Source organism: Xenopus tropicalis, chromosome 8 (genome assembly GCF_000004195.4).
Source record: "Xenopus tropicalis strain Nigerian chromosome 8, UCB_Xtro_10.0, whole genome shotgun sequence".
Classification (NCBI taxonomy): Eukaryota; Metazoa; Chordata; class Amphibia; order Anura; family Pipidae; genus Xenopus; species Xenopus tropicalis.
The window spans coordinates 111,285,409-111,310,830 of NC_030684.2; the positions used below are offsets into that span (position 1 = coordinate 111,285,409).

At 39.9% G+C, this 25,422-nt stretch overlaps 1 protein-coding gene across 4 annotated transcripts in view; it reads right to left on the reverse strand.

Moving 5' to 3' along the window:
* Nucleotides 1-637: 637 nt before the first annotated feature.
* The window catches only part of c15orf41 (chromosome 15 open reading frame 41), a 150,249-nt gene continuing 125,464 nt past the window's right edge, over nucleotides 638-25,422 (reverse strand). For 3 of the 4 annotated variants that reach the window (XM_012968415.3, XM_012968416.3, XM_012968417.3), the window contains exon 12: nucleotides 638-1,672. In XM_012968415.3, the coding sequence (XP_012823869.1) occupies nucleotides 1,477-1,672 (196 nt within the window). In that variant the 3' untranslated portion in view covers nucleotides 638-1,476. The remainder of the gene's footprint in view (nucleotides 1,673-25,422) is intronic. The other variant, NM_001016489.2, reaches the window with a different exon arrangement.

Below are 25,422 nucleotides of genomic sequence, written 5' to 3' on the forward strand. Positions count from 1 at the left end.
GATAATGATTTTGCCTTTCATTTGCTGTCATTTTACTGAAGGGGGCATTTCCTGAAGGGGAATTTTAGTTTGCCTAGGAAAACTATATACACTGGGCTTTGTATTTGTTTCTAACTTTTTGTGTAATTCCACTTCTGTAATGAGATTTAAGGGTCTAAATACCTTCTTCATGGGAAGAAGTGAATCAATGGTGTGGGGGCCCCTAGGACAGCAGCTCCAGTGGGTTCTTTACCCCCAGTCCGACCCTGGACACTGTTCATTGAAGTTACTTGTGTGCAACGATGCTCCTTACACTTCCCGCTTCGGCACCACTGCGTCAGTCCTGTACCTGTTGATGCTGGGAACCCTTAGACCTACTGCCACCGTAAAGCTGTTGGTAATTCCAGGGAGCAGCACAATTGTGGCCAGTGTTTAAGTGCAAACGCTTCTATTATAATATATTATATATAAATGCTGATGTAATTGCATTTGTTTTGATGCACTGGGCGCAATTTATTTTTTGGCCACAATGACGTTGGAATTGTGGGAGAAGACATTTGTTCTTAAGGTACCCCTGTGGGTATGAGAGGCATACTGCTGCCAGCAGAGAGAGATATTAGTATTTCTGAATAGGACACAAGATGCTCATGTAACAATGTCAGATATATCTGGATTCAGTTTATTTGTAATAAAGACTCTGGCATAGCTGTCCAACTACACTTAATACCCCCAGTCTTCCTACCTACAATTGCCCCTGCTATGTAGGAGGCCCCAGGTAGCTGCATTTATTCAAAAGCCAGTCAGAAGCATGGTGGAACTATGGAGGGCAAATGCAAGACCCTAACCCAGATATGTAACAAAAGGCACTGACTTTGCCCAGGTGCAGTAACCCACAGCAACCAACAAACTGTTGGTTAAACAATTAAACAAGGGACCAGTAAATGCTTCCTGCTGATTGGTTGCTATAGGTGATTAGACCAGTAGCAAATGCTGCATCTTTTATTACATATCCCCATTAGTCTGCTATCTACTAGCCGCCTTTAGGGGAGGCAAATAGATAGGGCTGCAAGTGAAGCAGCTGTTGATGGCATTCCTGGCACAAAAGCCCATAACAATGGCAGCAAACTGCCATTATTGTCTTAAAATTTTCTGTTATCTTCACGTCCCGTGTTCACGTTGCAGCATCCTTTCTAAAACAAGCATGTTGCACTAGTTTGAGCTTTAGTTACAGTACAGGGTGATCCGAAGAGCACTGGTTTCCTCTTGGCTAACATGATGGAGTCCCGAGATATAGGAGGGTGCAGCGGAAGGAAGGTCAGTGTGTATGTGCACGGCGCATCTGGAGAAGCTGAGGTGCTGCAGAGAATGCGTAGGTTGGTGCTGTAGCACAGGGCAAGAGGCGGCTGGGAAGGAAGGTAAACAGTTTGTATGAGAAAGCAGTTCTGTGACCTTGCTTTGCAGTTCATTGGGAGTTCAGCAGTTTGGGGCCACATGGAACTATGACTGCGTTTCCTGGTGAGTCTCACTCAAGCGGCTCTTTGTGTGCTGCCCATGTTCAGCATTCTGCGCCATGCAGCTCCCCAGTGTTACCAGGGATTCGGGAAAGCCGTCCTTAAGAAGAATGCCACGTTCACGGTTGCAGTCCAGCTCCTCAATAAATCCATACCAGTATATGACTAGGCCAGGGCCAAACCTGATAGGAAAGGGAGAAAGCAATTAGAAAAGGTATGTAGGGATAATACATGCACGAGCTTACAAATGTATCAGCTGTTTAACATGGGTGAAAAAGATTTTAAGTATTTACTGGGCACAGCAAACCCCTCTCCAACAGAGCTGACACTCAGAGGTCCCAAACTTTTTATCCGTAAACAACAACAGTTAAATATAAAAAACAGTTGGAGAGCAACACAAGCATGAAAAAAGTTCTTACAGGTGACCAATAAGGGCTCTGATTGGCTATTGGGCAGCCCCTATGTGGACTGGCAGCCTGTTTGGCAATTACACTGGGTTTTTATGCAACCAAAACTTGCCTCCATGTCAGAAATACAAAAATAAGCCCCTGCTTTGAGGCCACTGGTTGGGGATCACTGTTATTAGTCAAAACCTGAGGCAGATGGACAATATATGAAATGCCCAAGGTCTGAAGAACTCATTACAAAGTTAATAACACTCACCACAGCCAATGAGCCAACACTGCAAAGGCCTCATACCTTAGATGCCAAGTGCACCTATTTGTTTAGATCAAGTCACAGACATCCCATAATTAACTGTATGCACAGTGAATTTCCCTACATGTTCCTTTATTCTTAATGCATAGACTAAGAATGACCAAAACTGACCAAGAATTTCCATCTCCACCCTCTGCAAGTTGTGAATAGAGTATGTATATGGATCAGGAAAGTCCAGTTTGTAGCTCTCCAACAGCTGGAAGGGTTGCAGGCTGGACATTCCCAGTGTATTTCTTTTCTCTAACTGTCACATAAAGGCAAGCCTGTGTTTCCTGACCTCCCTTTCTCATGGAGAGTTCCCCTCGGCAGACTCAGGAAACAGAGTGCGGAACTATTTGGCCCATGAGGAAGTTCAGAGCTTCATCCTCGGGTTCATAAACAAGTAAGTAATGGCCATCAATCAGAGAGTCGTGCTGCCTATCAGCCTCACCTCACTTGAGCAAACAGTCTGCCGACCCTCTCCCAGGCCCTTCTACACTTATTTCATTTACTTTGCCAGTCAAATTAGGGTCTTGTGCTAAAAATATCTGACTAAAAATGTTTCTTTTGGGGGGTTGTGAAAAAAGGCAAAGACAATTGGATAAGCGCATTAGCGTGGATAAAAATAATGTAGGATAAGGTTTATATTGTGCATGTTATAAAGTTCTACCTACCTACCAACATTTTCAAAGAATGTCTTAATCTCAAGTACATAGTTACTATCATATGAAATGATATCTACGGACACATTATTACTGGCATATTAGGGCAATCATTTTGCACCTACCATACATGGCATGGATATAATAATGGTATTGCTATAATTAAATGTAACATAGGGGGAGCAGACAGAGAGCAACATTCTGTAGGACTAGGACGCTGGTGAAGCAGGAGAAAGCTGATAGTGCCAACCTTCACGATGCTCTTTTGGTCACTTTCTGATGAGGTACCAACAGGGAACCCACTCACTTTAGAGATCAGACAAGCAATTAACAAGGAGGAGTCAAGCAATTAACAGGGAGGAGTCGAAAACCAGGAAAACACAAAGTAACAGGCTTAGGCAGGATAGAGCTGAGACCAGAAGTCAGTCAGGGCACAGTATAATGGCAGAAAACAGGATTCAGAGGCCAACAGAGGGGACATACCTGTACATAACTGACAAGTCTAACAACCAATAGGAATTTCCCCGACATCAAAATAGAGCTAAGAGCATCATTACACTAGCTGCAGCGCACTAAGCATGCCCATGGGGTCTTCCTGCACACCACCATGTTATTGCTCAAACAGAACTATGTGGAATAATGCCTAGAACTTACCAAATGTTGGGAAGATGTTTTGTAGTCGTATCAGACCAACACTGTGTTTTTTTGACCAAAGTTCAAAGCAAACAACCCACCATACTATCAGTGAAGTACAGGGGTAGAAGCATTCTAATAAGTGACTGCTGGTCATCAGCAGGGACTCGGCATCTGTTACACGAAAGGGAGCAAATTGCAGGGAAATACCGCTAAAACTAACTGAAGCTTGTCTAATGGGTCATTCTCTCAGGAGAGCTCCACCCACAAACTCCACCAACAAAGATTTTCTAGGGGAAGCTCCCCTTTAGGGAGAATAGGCACCATCTATTTTTTTTTTTGCTACCCATACAATGTCCCCTGTATTTAAACAGCACTATTCTCGTAATACAGTTACTACTGGATATACAGCAATTAGGGCAGCCATGTTTGGGACACCAAGAAAATAAGGTATGGTCCAAGGCCGTAAAGAGTCGCCACAGACCAAATCAGGCTTCCCAGCTTGGGATCCATTGTCCAGAGCTGATCACTTTAGGCCTCCCCATAGATGAAAACAAAGCTAAAGATAATCAAAATGTCATTACACAGGAATATAAATGAATAGTCACCAATAAACCTCATACCTTGAGACCTCCATCTCTCTTTCTTTCTTTCTTTCTTTCTCTAGGGACCAGTCCCACCAGTGCAATCGAAATCTTAAAGTTATATATATAAATCACAATCAAGCTGAAGTGAAATCAGTTTCACAAAAGAAAAGAATCATTCGTTTGATTATATGTCTTGGGGCACTTGCGGTCTACCCACAATAGGAGCCACCATTCTCAGCCTACTGATACATTACAAAGGGCCATTCAAGTTTCAAGTTTATTGTCATATACAAATAACAATGAAGCATCATTACTGTAATGAAATTTTTTTGACCCGTGTTCCTCCCAACTTTACATAGACAAAAAAATAAAAAAAAAATACAAATATTAAATATAATAAAAGTGTGCAATAAAGGTACAAGTATTTACTATAATAAAATGCAATGCAATATTTAAAATTGTGCAGTGAGGATTTAAAGTGGCTTTGCTTAAAGTGACACTGTGAAGAGTCCAGTAGTTATGGGGAGGCAGAATGTACAATTGGTGTCATTATAAAGAGGGCTTTGCCAGGGTTATTTTTAGCAGTGTTATGTACAGGTGCTTTGCTTTTTCAGGATAGCCCATTATTCCATTAAATTCTAGAGACTATTTACTGTAAAGTGATCCAGCCTTCCCTGGAAAGCAATTCAGTCCAGGATTTTAGTATTTCTACTGTTTAGACACGGAGTCATTTACTTTGTATAAGATGGTACATTTGGAAGGTAAACACTCTGTGGCACTCTGCAGAACTTCATTTATTGTTGTCAGTGTAAAGAGAATTCACAGTGAATGCATTCCCACGCTTAACCTCTCTCTTTCTGGAGCAAAGGTCTCAGCCCTGAGAACCATTAAATCAACAAACTACATTAAGAACTGTGTTAGGACATGGTGAGATGGTCAGACTTTAGCAAAATCAAGAATATAAGTGTGAAACAAAAGCAAGTGCTTTGCTTATCTGATCCGAAATTGCAGCAAGGCATTAACCACTCCACTATATACCAGACCAGCAAAGCATTGTAGGCCTAGGAATTTCATATGCATCAACAGACAATAACAACAGGAAATTAAACTACCTGTCCTTAAGGACCATGTTCAGTTGGAAAATTCTGCAACATTGTGCATCACACAGAAAAAAAACCCAAAATGCTTATTTTGCAGCATATATGGATTTATGCTAGCTTCAGTAATGCAAAAAGTGTCTTATTTGTGCCAGGGCCCCCATTTGCACCACTGCCATCCATAGTACCATCTAGTGCACCCCATTTTAGCACTTCCAGCAGGCCCCATGGTGCAGTCACATTATAGTTCCGCTACTGGCTATCAAGTACAAGGTATAATCAAATACAAGGTATTTTGTTATGACAAAAAGCTAATCTGAAGGAATTCTATAAAAAGGACTCCTTGGGCAATGACATATCTTGCGTTTTTTTTCAGGCATTTCTGCATAATGAATTGTATACCTGTATGTTCTTTAAAGCCCCAAATAAACAGAAAAATACAGACAATGTTTTTTTTTACGAATTAATGCATGGCAAGTAGAGAATGCTCTATCAGTTAAAATTGGAATGTTTTATGGGTTGGTGGTGCTGGTTCTGTAAAGGACAAGGAGGCTGCATTGAGTCTTTACCAGTAAACTATAACCAGCAATGGCTACACCAGTGCACTAATGCTCCACGTTTGCATGTTGATTTATCAAACATGCAAATGAAAACATGAATCAAAACCAATGGAATAAAAGGTGATCCCTTCCTTTCACCAATGAACCATGAGCCCAAATCTACTGCAACGTGTGCACCATGAAAATGAGCACCAGTAGAAGAGTAATTGTGTTCAGTTATTTCCCCCCTGGTGACCATTTTAAGTAATAATTTGATGATTTATTTCATTCTCGTATCTGCCAAGTATTTTTTGATTACTAAATACTTATTCTAGCAGTTCCAGGAAAGGGAAGCATGCAGTATCAAATAGTCATTGTTGGTAGGGGAATATAATAAAGTGAAGAGTTTAATAGGTAAGAAGTTGAAGGGGCAGTGAGGTTTAGCTAAAGAGCATTACAGTGGCTATGTGCTCCCAGCAAAAGCCTCTGAAACAAAAGGCCAAGCTTGCTATGCACGCCTACAAGTCATCTGTCTTTACAAGCAGCCCGAAGTTCTTTAGCTCCTGAATTACCAAGTTGTCCCCCCCTGCTTCATCTGCATGGAGGGTTCAGCAGGTGATTTACGAAGGCCTGCCGGGGGATCTTGCCAAAGAAAACACTGCGGGGGAAGATGCCTGTTACAATGTGAGCGCTGAGTTCACTGCAATGTCATGTAACAGTTTATATGTAGATTTATGGCGGGGCTTTCAACAGCAAGGAAGTTACATTTCATAGCAATAGGCCCGTTTCTTTACACTCATCAAAGATTCACAGCCACCCAGACCTCCAGTTGACAGACTTTTACTCATTCCCCATGTCCCCCTGCCTTTAAAATATATATTGTTTACATTTGATCTGGGCATTTATGAACTGATATAAATGTAAGGTAATATATTAATATATAACTCATATGTATACCTCATAAGGACCTAATGAGTGATTTTTTGAAAAAAACAAAAAAAACAAACAATGGATTTTTTTCAATAAATCACCTATTTGCACTATTTCCCAAACGAGTGTAGTATCGTTTTTGGTTTGTATTTATTTCTAACCAGCACCCGGGACAAGAGTTTTGTCGAGGTGAACAGCCAAAATCCTTGATAAAGGTCCCAATGTTGAGTGAAACGTTGGACACAAGTGATATGTGAAATAAAGACATTTTGTTGTTTTAAGTCTAATACAATAGAACGCTGGCCCTTACCAAACATATACTGTATATATGTACATGTCAAACAATATATGTGGCTAGAGTTAAGGTAATATTAAATAACAAACAAATAGGTAGGGGTTAGGCTATAATGTAATATTTATACTCTGTGTATTTAATACAGAAAGAAAAAATGGTTAGTAAACCTATAGTACAATAAATGAACGTATATAATTTGACATATATAATTTCCTGACTATGTTTAATGTCTGGTTTGTACAGTGGAGTTTGTCTGTGAATTTTTAATATTTTTACATAAAAACATTACCTATTTTTCACATCTAAAAAATTGATAATGAGAATTAAAAATCATGTATAAAACACGCTTGTTCATTTATTTATTGTGAATAATGTTATTTTCTATGTGGCAAAGCATGTGAAGCTTTAGGCTAATGCCACACCATGCATATGGCGTATATTTTCGGCAAGCCGAAAAACGCTTGCCAGAAATACGCGCTATATGCTCCTACCAGTGCCTGCACCCGAATGAATGGAATACGCACAGGTAGGAGCGTATGGCGTGTATTTTCGGCAAGCGTTTTTTGGCTTGCAGGAAATATACACCATATGCATGGTGTGGCATTAGCCTTAGGATTCTCATTGTATTTGAGAGGGAAATTAGTCAGGCGTTTCAGTAAATGGGCTGCTGATCAGGTGTGAGTGGCTCTTCCCTATCCAAGGCTGATCTTAACAGCACAGGTTTGTGGGGGTGTCATGGCTTGAACAAAGAATATTTCTGAAGACCCCCCAAAAACATTATTGATGCTTACCAGGCTGGAAAAGGTTAAAAAATTATTTCTAAAGAATTTGGGCTTCACCAGTCTACGGTCAGGCAGACTGTAAACAAATGGAGGCAATGGAACACCACTGCTACCTCCCCAGGAGTGTCAACCTACAAAGATGAAACCAAGGCGTGTAATGCTCATTTTAAACCACACCCACTTCAAACCACACCCATTTTATCACAATGGTCGCTGCAGGGATATCAACCATCATTCATATGTTAAAGAATTATATTATGTAATATTAAGACACACCCTTAAATCCATATGCCTCCTCCCCTGTGGATAACACAGCAACCCCCAGCATATAATTACACACCTTAGGGACCATTTAATGGCTATTTCCAACTGCTAACAAACTCCCAGAACAAACCCCTGCCAGGTTCACCTCCCACAGGCAGCTTAGGGTAGGCAGAGTATGGCACACACAGGCAGCACTCTGCCTGTCCTATGCTGCCTGTGTGTGCCATACTCTGCCTGTCCTATGCTGCCTGTGGGTGCCATACCCTCCCTGCCCTATGCTGCCTATGTGCCATACTCTGCCTACCCTATGCTCCTATACAAAGGCAGCATAGGCCAGGCAGTACATACAATGTCTGAGTTATGAAGAGGTGAACAATGTGGGTGATTATAGCCTGTGAACACTGCAGAGATTAAAAGGTGTGAAAAACACAGGGGATTACATTTTTAAACAATACAGAGGGATTACAGCCTGAATCTGAGGTGATAACCATGCAGGGGGGGCAGTTAATCACAGTACTGATACCATTTAAAGCTAACACAAAGGTAAGCCATCAAAGCAGCCAGACAGGTGGGGGGCACACAGAGGGGGGTTGAGGGCCGCATGCGGCCCTCGGGCCGCCAGTTGGGTAGCACTGCCCTAGGCTAACATCAAAGGAACTAAAGGCATTGGCCAATCTCATTGTTAATGAGTTCAGCATGAGGAGAACACTGTCAGTAGTGTGCATGGGACTTGAGGTCATAATTTTGTAGAAATATCAAAAATTCTAAAGGGTTTAGAACATTTTAAGCACCACTATTCTTAGGAATTCATCACAGAGTAGAGTTTATTCTCAACAATTTCCCAATAAACAGGTGAACTGAATGTGCAGAGTTCTCTCTAATCTTTTATTACAGATATTTCCAGTGCAGTGTAGATAGAAATATAGCCAGTTGCCTTTGTGGTTCCAAGAAGGAATGGCTGCCATGGGCTCCTCAGTCGGTGTGGCACTGCTACAAGAGGCACTTCAAGGCCATGCCTCAGCCATATCTGTACTGTAAAATGGCTAAAGCAGTCTTTAAAGGCACACAGACTCATTTCAAAGTGATCTCTTGACATTGTTGTTTCAGGCTGCATTTATATGTCACATTCCTTGTTGGAGCCTGAGGATGAGCACAGTGGGGGTAACAGCAATGTAAGGGCACAGCTGGCTCCACTACAGTCATGTCACAAATCAGCAGAAATTAAATGTGGGCCTTTTGTTTGAGCTTAGGCTTTATGGCACTGATATGGCCAAGGGAAACCTTTACACTAAATGCTACTTTTAGCAGTTAAGATATAACTACTGTTGTGCTTTTTTTTTCTAACTAGAAGCAGGTTTCAGTAATAATATTATCCCTACAATACTTCCATATTTAGATCTCACTGGGACCCTGTACAGCTACAACTGCATCATTGGCGATTGTTCATCCATAATAGGTTTTAACAAACAATAAGAATCCTCATCCATTCCCTTTATGATGTACTTTTAATGGAGCAGGAAAGGCTATAATGTTTCACAGCCCATCAGCTTTCTTAAGGCATGGAAATGGATGAGCAAACGTCAGTACAAACTAGTGCAGTCTTAGATCTGACCAACTATATTTTCTAAGGGGGTGATTTATCAACACTTCAGTTTGAATCTTTGTCATGATTCGATTTTTTTTGGTGTGCAACAACTCCCAAATTCAAATTGTGGTTTCTAAAACTTGAATATTTGATATTTATTAGGCACATAAAAATATGAAAAAAGCTCAGCATTCATGCAGATGTCAATGGAAGCTGTCCTAGGCAAAATGGATGCAGTTTTCATTGTTTGGAGGGTTGGTAGACCCAGTATATTATATTATGTTCTATTCCTAGCAACTTTGCAGTTGTTTACACTTTTTAAACTATTTCCCTTACTCTTCTACATCTTTCCAGCTATCAAATAGGGGTCGCTGACCCCGGCAGTCAATAACAATTGCTCTGTGAGGTTACAATTTTATTGTTACTTTGTATCTCCGATCTTTCTGTTCAGTCCCTGTGCTATTCATATACCAGTCTCTCATTCAACCCACTGCCTGGTTGCTAAGATAAACAAGACCCTAGCTGAAATTCCAAACTGGAGAGCTGCTGAACAAAAAGCTAAATAACCGAAAAACCACAGAAAATAAAAAATTAAACCCAATTGCCAATTGTCTCAGAATACTAAAATTTAATTTAAAGGTGAACAACCCCTTTAAATACAATTTGTTTGACTAGTTTAGGTATGGCTGCATTTTTTTTAAATTAGATCTGGCACAATTCACACTAAAAGGAAGAGACTGCAAGCAAGAGATAAATGCCACTTGAAGTCCTCCTATCACATAGTAACATAGTAACATAGTAAGTTGGGTTGAAAAAAGACATACGTCCATCAAGTTCAACCATAATGCCTATATATAACCTGCCTAACTACTAGTTGATCCAGAGGAAGGCAAAAAAACCCCATCTGAAGCCTCTCTAATTTGCCACAGAGGGGAAAAAATTCCTTCCTGACTCCAAGATGGCAATCGGACCAGTCCCTGGATCAACTAGTACTAAGAGCTATCTCCTATAACCCTGTATTCCCTCACTTGCTAAGAATCCATCCAGCCCCTTCTTAAAGTTATATAATGTATCAGCCAGCACGACTGATTCGGGGAGGGAATTCCAGAACTTCACAGCTCTCACTGTAAAAAATCCTTTCCGAATGTTTAAATGGAACCTCCCTTCTTCTAAACGGAGTGGGTGCCCTCGTGTCCGTTGGAAGGACCTACTGGTAAATAAAACATTAGAGAGGTTATTATATGATCCCTTTATATATTTATACATAGTTATGTCACCTCTTAAGCGCCTCTTCTCCAGTGTAAACAGACCCAACTTGGCCAGTCTTTCTTCATAACTGAAACTTTCCATACCCTTTACCAGCTTAGTTGCCCTTCTCTGGACCCTCTCTAACTCAGTAATGTCCCGTTTGAGCACTGGAGACCAAAACTGAACAGCATATTCTAGATGGGGCCTTACCAGCGCTCTGTAAAGGGGAAGAATAACCCCCTCCTCCCGTGAATCTATACCCCTTTTAATACAGCTCAAAACCTTGTTTGCCCTTGCAGCTGCTGCCTGGCATTGCTTGCTACAGCCAAGTTTATTATCTACAAGGACTCCAAGGTCCTTCTCCATTATGGATTTGCCTAGTGCAGTCCCATTAAGGGTATACGGGGCTATCAACAGCTTGAGGCCTACCTAAAATGCCATTCTTCCCTATTTTAGCCAATGACATAGGAACAAACTCAGTCACAAGGCAGCTCTAATGATGGTCCTGTCAATCCAGTCCCAAACAAGACACACCTGATGACTGTAGAGACTGTGAAGAGTCAGGGTGAAGAGTTTATTTGCAGATACCCAAATTGAAATTTCAATGACACTTTGAAGTGTGACTTGATGGGAAGGGCATGGGTTATCAGAAACCAAAGTGCAGCAAATTATAGATAAGAAGCTCTGCTGTGTGGGTCTGGCATTGAGTCCCAACACTCACTACACTGAATTTCTTGGCATTTCAGAGTTTTTGACAAGTTGTGGAGAACAAAGTTACTAAAATACATAAATATCTATGGCCAAGAGAGCCAGGGAATGTAGATTTCTGTTTCACTGCCACCAACCTATCTTCTCTATTAGCCATTCTGGGTGTTTTCACTGTTTTTGCAGCGAGCTGCACTCACCTGCCAGGGGGCAACACACAAAACTGGAGTAAATGTTATGTCGAAATATTATAATATGGAATTGTTATCCATAGCAACCAATCACAACATTGCTCTCATTAGCCTTACTACTATTACCAGTCAAAGCCAACTGCTGATTAGTTACCATGGGAGACATTTATTTGCCAGGCGGCCATATTTAATGCCACTTAAGTTGCAAAAATGTCTCCAAGGATTTGCAGATACGCATAGTAAATCCACTTTCACAGATAGAAGGAAGCCGGTGCATGGAGAAGGTTGATGCTGGCCATAGGGCGAATATGCTATAGTATATACAAAAGTTAAGCTTTGCTTCATTCTGCTTTTTTAATATTATTGTACATCCCCCTATAGAGTTCAAACCAGCACTTGGAGGCCCTCCATGATTTTGAAGACTTGGATACCAAGCATAGTACTCTCCATTTCTCCAATAGGAAGCGGCCTGTACAAATGCTTTGCATTTCCTTCCTTTGCATTCCTTCTTGAAGCAGTGAACAAAGCACCTTGCTCTCTAGCTCTTAAAGTGGCTTACGCATAGAATTTATCTTTGTTGTAATAAAGGTGTATGCGGTACTGGCAGCTTTATATGAGAATGGACAATTGAGCTGTTCCCCTCCTCTCTAAGGAAAAAGGGTGAAAGACAGGTGGGAGGAAGAGTTTTTGTTATTTATTCTGTGGATTGAATTGTGATGGCACCCAGGCAATTATCTCATACAAACAGAGTGCAAACTATACACTGGTATATATATATATATATATATATATATATACAATTATAATAGAGAATAAAATGTGCTCAAACCAGGGCTTCAGTTAAAAAAATAGTTTTAGGTGTAATAACTTTTTAGCCAAGTATGTTCACTTAACCATCTTTATTGAAAGTTCAGCTAATTTAGTATATTTGATTAATACCCTAATTATACCATGTAAACATATGGAGACAGAGCTTGCCACAGTTGGCTAGAGTGAAATTCCACCACTTTCCATTCATTTCTAAGGCATTTTTAAAAGTATATTTATTAAAGGGTAAACTTACACTCACTGATAAAAACCCCATAGAAATGAATGGAGAGTGGCGGAACGTCACTCTAGCTTGAGTTTATAAATATACTCCCCCCCACTGAGAGAGATTGCCTGGATGGGGCCAGTCTATGTCCTTACACCGATGCTGTGCCACGTACCTAGAGTTTACCTCCTATTATTTTATACAGACTTCTTTGATCTGTTTTAGAACGAGAGGTTACAGTGCAGGACATCCTATTTGGCTGACATACAACACATAATACAGTTGGGAACACTTATCCCTGGCAATATGCATTTATATAAATTCTTGAGGAAGGGATTTTTTTTTTTATTCTAGTTAACACTTTCACTGTCAGTGGGGGTGCTGGAACAATGGATTTCAGGTTAGCTAACCCCTGGCTATTCTCCAAAGTCCCAATCCTTTGGCAAGCTGTGTAGTCGTTCTGCCCTCTGCTTCTTTTGCTCGTTAATGCAGAGTCCTGTATTGTTCTATGATAAATTGCTGTCAAGGTGCGAGTTCCAAAGCAAAGCCACAGCAGCACAACAGAAATAAAAGGGCACCAAGTAATGGCATAACCCTGGCAAGAAAGTCCATTCAAATCAGGCAAATACAGAGGGTGCAGTGATATTCGGAATGTGGGCACTTGCCTCCTCTGGGAATTCACAGTTGCTATGGGCAATAAGATCTTTCCATTAACACAAACCTGCTCAGACAATTTGGCTTCCCAAAAAACAAAACTTCTGTTGCTCTACTAATAAGTAAGGAGTCGATCAATATTTACATTCAGCAAGCAACAATCATTATAAGCATATCCGCCATCTCAGTTTTATTAGGTATCACCCCATCTCAGTTAAGCAAAAGAGCTCCAACCTATAAGGATGGCTTTACATTCTGAGAAGCATGAAGCATGTTTATTTGTCTGAGAAGAGAGGCTCAGCCTTCATATGTAGATTCCAGACTGCCTCCTCGGTGCAAAAAGCTACCCTTCCCATGAAAAAATGCAGGTTGGTTTATCTTTTATAAGTATCAGGACTCTCTCAGACTGTTAAATCAAATCAGTGCAGTAACTGAGGCTCAATATAAATTGCTGATTGTGCCATATGTTTACTCTCTCACTGCTGTTTGGTGCCAGAGAACTGCAGGAAGCTATTGCAGGTGTTTGTGCTGCTGCAGGTGTCTTGCTGCATGCCAGACCTCAGGTGTGTAAGGGGATCTGCAGATTTAGAGAATAGAGAGTCAGACGCAAGCTATTAGCTCTCAAACATCTCCTGCTCTTAAACACCTCTTAATTTACGCACAAATTACACGGTGTGCACTTTAAGCCGCAGCTTGATTACAGATTGGAAGGCAGCATGACAAATAGGTGGCAGGCCTTCTCCCCATGCGCATGTTTTTGCTTTCTAAGGCTTTGTGCCGGAGGAATGTGAAAAGCCGCCGATACATTACAGAGGGGGATGAAGTATGCTTTGATTATACCTTCGCTGAAGAATTTCCTGCTGCACACTGCTTCAATGAAAAGATTCTTGGTACAGACTTGGCAGCAGAGCAGCTCTTTTGTCTACTCCAAAAAAAAAAAAAAAAATCAGCAGAAGAAAAGGGAAAATTAGAAAAAAGGGAGGGAAGGGAAAAGCTTGGACTCTTCCTATCCTTAAGAATGTTTCTAACATGCTCTCAGTAATATTCACCTTGTGGTATGGATCGCCTGGGATATCAAGTAATTGTAGAATAAAGCCAGGCATGGTTCCTAGGAATTACGGATACATACGAGGAGTCTGAAGGCACATACAGAGCATTTCCCATTGTTTCCAGTTACCTGGGTCAGGTCTTATGAGAAATGGTAAAGAAGAAAAAAAGGAGGGACCTTAGTAGGTATCTGCCAAACAATAGGAAGTTCAGGTGTAGAGTAAACATGTAGTCCTGTGCTGGCACCGTAGATTCTATGTTTACAGTTGGTTCCATCATGGAAAGGGCCACATTGCTATCTGGTCCACTAGCCATGGCAACTAGACAGCAACATAAATAAATACATATTTTACCGCATGTTTCCTTTTTCCCATTGGGCCATTCAAACAAACTAATTGTAAACTAGTCTCATAGCTTACAAACAACATGCACTTTATAAAAAAATAATAAAGCACTGTCGTCAGTCATGAGTCCTTAGATTTCTACTGTCCACATCACGCAAGTTCATTTTTAGGTGAAGTTACCCTTTATTCACAACTCTTTGTAAGAGTCTTTCCAACCTTGAATTGCAATATTCTGATGCACTGATAACAAAATTCATTTAACCGCAATAAACCAGACATGACAACCATCTGACTGAAGTTCTCGGAGACACAAACGTTTACGGGTAAGGCATTACCCAGGAACTGCTGAGAAAGAACATTATTTTTACATCTTTGGGATTTTATCCCATGTGGTGTTTCAGAACAAACGGAAAGAACAAGCTGCACAAAAGGAGGAGTGGTATCTCAAGAGTCCTTTTCCTTCCTGAGCGAGTAACATTGCTCCCTCCCTGGGAGGACAGGGAATGCGAGCCAAGCTCTTGAAGGATTTCAGGCTGAGGTTCACGACAGTCAAAGCTCCTGTCAACTCAAGTTGCTCCTCAGGTGATTAACGGGTGTTTATTTTTAGGGCTTGATTGGAAACAGGCCACGCTGAGGCCAGTGCAAGTTGATATCTGGATAATCTTACACAGACTCATACATTTACAAAAGTCTCCTGCTCACCACAGCTGTTGATCTGGCCCAGGTCTTCTACAGACTGCTGGGCTGTCGGAGGCTTCAGAAAGCATTCTGGTACGGCATGACATGCTTCTAGGCAATGTAACAGCTGAATGCACAATAAACTGGGGCTTTTCAGATGAAAAACAAAAATAAATATTAAATTATGGTTAGAAAAAAATAAGGCTTTGCTGCACGGAAAATTGCGTTTTAAAATGATATTCGCTGTGTATCTCACCATGGTCAGATCAAAGGTCTGGAAGAAAATAATCGTGGCCTTATTCACCCAGTTGTAGAACCATCTGCCCCACAGTTAGCATTTACTGGTAAGTGGTTTCAAAACAAATATCTGATTGGTTGCTATGGGTTATTAGATGTCTGGGGCAACCTAAGACTTATTACATTACATCTGTATAATTCTCTTTTGTTAAATAAGGAAAAAAAACACTTGAATATGGTTATATACTGACACACAGCCCCCCTTAAACAAGCTGACTGAAATATGATATGTTATACACCCCAAATTCACCTTTATTAGTGAAACTGAATGGCCCACACAGGTAAGGTCAAGGTAAAGAGGATCTCCAGCTTCTGAATCAAAATTTTTTAAAGAGCCCCACACAGCACAGAAATCCCTTATATACCTATCACATGTAAGATTAAAAGTGCCCTCATACTATCTAAGGCAAAGCACAGTACATTATCAAGTAATAATGAGCAATAAACACCTCCCATGCCAACTAGGCATAACTACAAATAGCAGACAGAACAAACAGCTATTGACACTTTATAAAGATGAATAAACACCTTGCTAACTAGTAATCAATCCTTCTGCTTTTCAGTATCCAGCTTAAAGCTCGTGTATGCAGCTCAGTAAATAGCATGATAATTGAGGCTGACAAGATATGGTTACTCAGTCTCCGGTACCAATAATAGGATAAAACCTCATCCCACTTACATGAAACTAATTTTGTTCTGTATTTGCTGGGTGCACTGCCATAGCTGAGAGCAGGTTTCCCTGGGTTGAAGGGTTGCGTGGCAGTAAGGATTGCCTTTTGGCAAACCACATTAACTTGGTTTAAAAGTCAAATACAAAGTGGATCTAAATATTTCCACCAGTAGCACAGGTTTCTGCCTCTACTAATGAAGTACTTGCATTCTCTACCTCTATAATATATGGACAGTGTTATTTAGTAGCACCTTGTCGATCCTGGGCGGTTGACTTTTTCTTGCTCAGTGAATACAAGGTCTGCCTCATTATACTTGCACTCATTTAAGCACCCAAAGTTGGGTACAGGCTACAAGGCTAAATGGCAACTCAAAAGCAACAATAATTTTTGAAGGTACCCGTTTAATAGGTGCTCTAAGGTCTAACTCTAAATTATGATGCTCACTATACAGGCCTCCCGAATATATTAACAAATAAAGCTCAAGCACAATGCATACACCATCCAATGTCTATTATTCTGCCAAAATATACAAGAGATCGTTGTCTAAGGCCCACAATGCAACAATATTTCCCAGAATCCCAGCATATTTTTTGCCAGCCTCTAACTGGCACCGTCACGTGAAAGGAGCCATTCACTTGATACAAAGTCAAGGCACGTGTTATTTACAGGGCTGCTTAGCATCCAAGTATACGCAAACTGAAAATAGGAGTGCAAGTAGGCGTGAGAGCTATGTTTATCAATTCTGCAGGGAATTTTTTTTAAAGCTTTGCTTACAATGTGTACATTGACCCTATAATCTACTTTTCTACTCTTCTGTCCAATATCTGCAAAGATATATCTATCCATACCTTTCTCCTTGAGTATCTGATGTCTGAATTTGAAGGACTACTATTATTTCTACACAAGGAATAGACACAGGCCATCAGACAGTTTCTGGGTAAGAAGTTGGATCCTGTCCCAATGACTTCCCATTAGTTAGGAGCCTTGCTGTAACTGCGTGGCCAATATTGGCTATAAAGAGCCCATAGCCGTGTTCTCCGTGTTGTATTTAAACCGCAAGGCAGCCTCTAAAAGTCAGTCTCAGTTAACACATAAACCTGTAAATACATGTGAGACTGTGTCTTGTGGTTACTTAATATCAGCTCTGCTTTCTGTGTCAGACCTTGTTTAACACAGATTTTTTTCCTGCAGACTCCCAGACTATGGCACGATCACTTCATATCTGCACCTTCAGAGAGCACTAGGCTACCGGGGTTCTGAGGGACAGGATGGAATGAGTCAAAGACCTAAGTAAATATGTTTATAAAATATTTGTAAACAATGTATGTATGTATAACTTTAATTATAAAGCGCCACAAGGGTACGCAGCACTGTACAATCTTACAAAATTACACACAGGGAGGACAAGTGTTATAATAAATAAATACAATAAATATATATATAAATGCACAGGGAATAAATGCCATGTGGTGTGAGACATAGTAGGAAGGAGGTCCCTGCCCAGTTAAGTTTACAATCTAATCTACAATCTAAACAATGCTGTACTATAAAAATATCTTAAAACAATTAAAAGTTGTTTTGTGGTTAGTATCCCATTTAAGAAAGTAAAATGACTGACTATCCCTTACTAGTGAGTGCGGTACATTAGCTCCAATTCCCTTGCTATCAGTGTGACGGTGTCGGGAGGCCTTGGTAGCATAGTGTACATGCATTAAACTCAAGTAATTGGCCTGACTTACATTCCCAGTGCCTATTCCCCAAGGAATCAACCTTTTGCCTGCATTTGTTGGGCTCCCCGTGGCCTGCAGAGCACAGATCAATCACTCACGCCTTCTGACAAGAATGTGATGGGATTAAAGGTTATTTACTTGGTAATCATTGCGAGTGCCAGCTTAGACATCAAGCTAGAAAGGCTAATTTTTCCCCTTCTCAATGTTTAAGTATCAGGCAGTGAAAAGAAGTTAGTTGGCCAGGTCAGAATGCTGGATTTTGTTCTAATAATGGCATATTTGCACTCGAGCATTCCAGGCTTTGTAAGCACATAAATTAGGTTTATGACAAATATTTTGAATACGTTTCAGGATGGTTGTTAGGGATAGGAGGAAAAAGTCACTTGTTCAAAGTCAGCAGCATACTATACCCCGTGTGCTCCCCTTTACTGCTGCATTACTGCACTTATGACTATCACGACTTATGTGCTCTATCAAAAACAGTATATGCCTGGTTCAGTTGGGTTGAAAAAAACTCATCAAGTTCAACCCCTTCAAATGAACGTACTCAACCCAGCAGCTGAACAGACTGCAGTATGCGCACTAAATCAGGGCTGTCCAGTTAGAGGCCCACATATTGCATACAGCCTTCCAAGGAATTATATGGCCCCTAGCTTGCTTGCTGGTTCATAGTAACATAGTAAATTTAAGTTGAAAAAAGATATATGTCCATCAAGTTCAACCTTAATGACTATATATAACTTGCCTAACTGTTAATCCAGAGGAAGGCAAAAAAAAAAACCCCATCTGAAGCCTCTCTGATTTGCTGCAGAGGGGAAAAAATTCCATCCTGACTCCAAGATGGCATTCGGACCAGTCCCTGGATCAACTAGTACTAAGAGCTATCTCTCTACCCCTGTATTCCCTCACTTGTACTAAGAGCTATCTCCCATAACCCTGTATTCCCTCACTTGCTAAGAATCCATCCAACCCCTTCTTGAAGCTATATAATGTATCAACCAGCACAACTGGTTTGGGGAGGGAATTCCACAACTTCACAGCTCTCACAGTTAAAAACCTTTTCTGAATATTTAAATGGAACCTCCCTTCTTCTAATCGGAGTGGGTGCCCTCGTGTCCGTTGGAAGGACCTAATGGTAAATAAAGCATCAGAGAGATTATTATATGATCCCCTTATATACTTCTTTTGTATTAAATCATTGTTTGATATACTCTACCCAAAGGCATATGCTCAATGATGCTATAAATCGGCTACATCTTGTAAACTGGCTTGTGAGACCTGGGTGTGTTAGCGGGGGCAGAGGGAAATGAAAGCTTTCATGTGACATCCTTTGTCATTGAAAACAGCTATTGGGTTGGTATTTGACTGTTCCGTCAGCTTCTTTGGGTCAGCTTCTGACTAATGCTAAGTTGCCCGTAAAGTCTATAGGAAATAACTGCATTAGCAAACATGCAATGGATTTACTATTCTTATAAATGATACAATTCTGCTGCTGACTATCCTTTCCTTGTTTATATAGGCAGAATTGATGTCCTAAAGTTGAAAATATTCTCTTTATGGCAACAGGGTTGCTCTTCTATTTTAGTTTATTCTGCCATGATTTTTATTGTTTTTATGTCTAAATTACACTGTTTACATAGCAAATAATTCACTCTGCTATTTAAAATTTTGTGTTTCTTCTACCAACAAATGTATTTTTAGCTGTAATATTGGTGTGTAGGTGCCATCTCAGTGCATTGTGCCTGAGTCTGAGCTTTCAGAAGGAGTCAGTACTACACATTAGAACTACTTTCAGGTAACCTATTGTTTTTCCTGCTCCCATGTAACTGGAGGAGTCCCAAGCCGGACTTGGATTTCTTACTATTGATTGCTATTCTGATACCTACTGGGAACTGCTATCTTGCTCCCTTCCCATTGTTTTGCTGATCGGCTGCTGGGAGGGGAGTGATATCACTCCAACTTGCAGCGCAGCAGTAAAGTGTGACTGAAGTTTATCAGAGCACAAGTCACATGGCTGTGGCACCCTGGGAAATGAAGAATATGGCTAGCCCCATGTGAAAGATTCTGCTGGAGAAGCTCTATTAACTGATGTGTTTTTCCTCTGACAGTATTCCTTTAAGTCCTTTTAACTGGCTGTTAGTTATAAAAGGATACCTTTATGTGTCATAAATAGGGAATACTTTGCCTTGAGGACATGCCATCAGTAATACAGCCTATGAATGTTCGGAAAACACAGGTTCATCAGCCGGTATCTCTGGTGTTTTCAGGTAACAGTGAAAGCGTTAAAAGATTATTCATTATGGAAAACACATGTGAGCCAAAGCGGCACCACGGATTGGCAGTTTCGTTCTGCTTTAACTCTTTCACTCACAAATTCTGCACTCTAAAATCAAATGCAATGTTGCCCAAGATAAATGAGTTACTCACACTACACAGCATGGAGCTGAGAATACATTCCGGATTTACTAGAGGGCCATTCATCTTAAAGGGAGACTTTCACTAATTTTGTTATGTGTTTCACTGATTAATTTACTTCATGCTAGTTACGCTTATTCTAAACCGAACCCATAACTTATACAATTCAATATTTGTCAATAGATTCTGCAGAAAAGTGCAAAAGTCACTTTGGTAAATATATATATTCATAACAGGCTCTTCAAAATAATACATCCAGCTAAGTCATCATTCATATCACTCCCTCCTAGACAGGCACTCTCCAGAGAGTTCATTATGGGACAGTCCTGGTTTATATAATGTACCATAGTATACCTCCAGTAAAGGCATTTTTTAATTACTTTAATTTTTTATTCTGATATAGTTTTCATAAACTCTAAAATTAATTTGTTTCATTTTGTTTCAGCCAGGTCACTGACTTTCTAAATGGTTCCATTTGATAAATGAGTTGATGCATTTCTGGGCAGCATCAGAGAAATGGCAGCATCTTATGTATCAGTTGCTTTGTGGTAGACAGAGCTCATAAAGTATTCTTATCAGGGAACAAAACTGCTGCTGCTAGACAATGGATCAACTAAGGTATTAAATGGTAGCAGTTCAGCCTTAAGGTGGCCATACACGCACCGATAATACCGTACGAAACCTCGTTTCGTACGATATTCGGTGTGTGTATGGTATGTCGGCGAGTCGACTGATATCGCAGGAAGCTGCTGATATTGGACGACTCGCCGATCGGACCAGTTTGAAAATTTGGATCGGGTGCCATAGAAGGCGCCTGAGCAAAATCTCCCTTCAGCGCTGAATCGGCAGAAGGAGGTAGAAATCCTATTGTTTCTACCTCCTTACCTGCCGATTCAGCCCTGAATGGTGTGTGGCAGATCGCCACGTGTATGGCCAGCTTTACTGAGGTGCTACTGGGAAACATGTGCGGGGGAAAACTAGTCATTCATTTATTAATTCATTTTAAGAGCTAACAACAGAAAGCAACTGAAAAAAGTCTGTATTTGTGGAGTACTATGGAAAAAAAAACTATGGCGCAGATTTAATTTCTTCTTAATTTGAGAAAAACGGCAGTGGATGAATGTGAATTTAAACACTAGCACAAGTATTTTCCAAAACCTCGAATAGTCAGGATTTAGTAAAAGGCAAAAAACGGGAAAAGTCTCTACAGAAGTCAATGGGAATAGTCTCATGTAATTACAGGTATAAAAAATCTCAGAACAGGAAGGCCATCTTCCATAGACTCCAAAATGTAAACTCCTCTTCTATTCAGTTTAAGTCTCTTCTTAAATAAGCTAGCAACCAAGGAAAAAAAATTGAAAAGTCACACGTGTTTTGTCACTTGCTCGCATTTTTTCTTATTGAACTTGAATTTTGATAGCTCAGCCTCCCAGTGGAGGTCAACTGTCCCTTTTAATTGCAGTGCAAGCTGAAAAAGCCTATGGTGGGAGAATGCAGAACAAGAGTTTTATTAACATGTATATAACTTTTTTGATATATTAAGAATAAAATGTATAACACTAAAAAAAGTGCTAGTGTCACAAATAGACTGGGGTCTGTTTTCTGGTTTTGTAAAAGGATTAACAGAATAATTATTGTAAAAACGCAAGATGTTTCGGGAAAAACAAACACTATACTAATAGTAAATAACATTTTTGTTTGGTATATTTCATACAATCAAATATTCTTCTCTGTTTTCCATGTTCTCCAAAAATGGAGCATGGATGTAACTCTCCCAAGCACGGGTGTTTATATGGAGCTAATGGGCCAGAGCATGTCACTTACAGATGTGGATTTGATTGCTGCTCAGTTAGTATGGAAGAGATTGGGGATATCACAGAGCATAGATGCACTTACACTTGGTTGGCTTAAAAACAAAAATAAACAAATGCTTTCAAAATAAATCAAATCAGTTAAATGTGACCAGATTTAAGCACAGTAAAAAAAACAAAAAAAAAGATCAAAAATAAAAATCAGATTTGCTCCAGTCATTTTAATGAAGCTGTAATATCACTGTTACCGTTTTAAAAATCACAAAAAAAACAAAACAATTCAGCTTGAATGTTTTAGATAGAACCCCACATCCCATTGATTTCCATAGAATCTTGACAGGCTTTAGGTAATAAAATTTTTTCATTTACATAGTTACAATTTTTTTTAGTTTCAGAAATAAAAATTTACGGTTAAAAAATTAAAAATCTCCAAGAGTTTTTTTTTTTAATTTAAATAGCAGAAAATGTGAATTTTGACAAAATTTTCTACCAAATCCAAATTCTGCAAAAAAGTGCTGGGATTTGGCCACATCCTGAACTGGTGCATCCCCAATGTTTAAAACTGAAGTCATTCAGGGCATTATTTATAAAGAATTGATCTTGTTTGCCAGCTCCAACCTTGTGAAATTCCATTATTGTCTATTATGAATATGAAGAACATGAACAATTTTTTCTAAACTATAGAAGTCAGTGATATCTTCCTATAATGATGCTAACGTGACTACATTGGCAAGTTCAGCATTGCTCAGATACTTTTTAAACCTTTATAAAAAGGCAATTCCAACATCAACTCTAACCAATACTGAGGGAGAGATTTTTTCATTCCTACAATCAAATTCTTTTCTGCATTTGACTGGGTTTGAATGGGTTAAGTTGCGGGAAAAAAAGTCAAACATATACGAAAATCAAGTTGTCCCATTCAAATAAATCCCATTCAATTAAATTCCATTGAATTCAACTTACTTAAATGCTAAACATTTTCAGGTGGCAGAGTCTTTCGTTCAAGCCTGTTTTATTTAATAAGTCTTCATTATTTGAGTTTAAAACTTGATGCAAATTTCTTAACTTGCTGCAAAAACGTGATCTTAATTTTTAATGTAACAGCCCCATACTTTGAAAGTTCTCAGGTTAGGGGAAAAAATGCTAAGAAACTAAACAAAAAAGTACAAGAGTATCTCAGTTCCTTTTGTACCATTAGCACCGGGGCGGATCATAGTAAGCCACTGAATAGCATTTATAGCAGACCCAATAAGAAGGCACATACGGTATTAAAAAGAAGGTTCACTGATCCAGGCTCCTACAAAAAGTTGACATTACTAATGCAGGTATTTGGGGCAATCTTATTATATCCAGTCTTGCCATCAGTACACTGCTTTAGTATTGATCAATGTTCATGTAAGAGACCATGTAGGGACAATAAATCTGTTTTGCACTTGATCATTCACACAGGCTATAGAAGGTGACACTGGATTACTTTTTTTTCATTCATTTCAATGTTTAACTTTGGGGCCCTGAGAAAAAGAACAATAGTAACTATAGGATGTAGGAAACCTCTGGTTTGCCTAACCAGATTCATCAAAGAGTCACTTCATAACTGTGCATATAAACACCATGATAAATGTTCAGCCTGTAGATGCCATCACAGCAGGACAAGCAGTAACATGCTTATCCTCATTGATGAAAGTGCATGTCCCGGTGGAAGGAGCACACTATTCATCACAACATACAATGTTTATATTTGAGCTCTACGTTTGTGCTCCCCAAGCCTCCTTTATCAGACATCAGATCCTCCTGTTTCCAGAAGCAAGTGAGAAGTGCTAACTATAACAGGCTGCGACACTGCTCAGATGTTTTAGGCGACTGCTGATATAAAGATTTGCCCCTGTCCTGCTTTCAGACCATTTGCTGTGATACTATCTCTTAGCCCAAGGAAGTATGACTTCCCTCCTGAGACTGTGTTATGGTAAATGCACACACTGTTTACTGTTACATGGAAATGGATGTCTACAGACTAAAGTATGGCTATGACAAATTATTCAGTCCAGCAAAACTATTCATCTGCCTTTGGTATGGCCTGTTGTAATGTGGATGGAGCTTAAAGGCATGCTGTTGACAAGGTAAAGCATTGTGGCCAAAGTACTTCTAATAAACATGTTTGTGGGCTTTTTTGCACCAGCACATTGGCGCCAGTGCTCCTATGTTTCCTATTAATAAGAACCTCATATAAAATGCTCAGTCCCCAGAAATATATTGCAACCAAGCATATTAATAAAGGGGTTATGTCAGGGGACAGAACACATCAGTTAATAGCGCTCCTTTGGCATTGAATCCATTTTGCAAAAGAGCAAACAGATATTTTTTAAATTTAATTTTGATTTGTGACATATTCTTAGTTTCCCAGGTGCCCTCAGCCATTTGACTTGTGCTCTGATAAACTTCAGTCACTCTTTACCGCTGCGCTGCAAGTTGGAGTGATGTCACACCCCCCAGCAGAACAATGGGAAGGTAGAAAGATAGAAGCCCTGACACCTGCATTGCTATAAATACTCTCCTGCCCCACCTAATGGTAGATATGATAACAGCACTCAATATTAAAAATCCAAAAGTCCAGCTCACCCAATTCATGATTCCTCCAGTTACATGGGAGTAGGAGAAATAAAAGCTTATGTGAAAGCAATAAAAAAGTTTGTGTTATGTTCTTAACAATTTAATATGAAATGCAACCTTAAAGACACTTAATAATGTGGCTGGCCAGCCTACTATACACACCCAAAGGTTAACAATACAAATAGAAATTCATACACTTTTAACAATCACAGGAAATTCATGTATATGACTACTTACAAAACACAGCCCGCAGAATCCATATTGGGGGTTTAGAAAGGCACATTTCAGACCACTACTGGTATTCAGCAGCGTGTGGGTTCTCTCACACTGAACTACCCCTATAGAATTATTACTTAGCTGAAAGCAGTTCTAATGTGTAGCGCTGGCTCTTTCTGAAAGCTCAGACTCATGCACTGAGATGGCGCCTACAC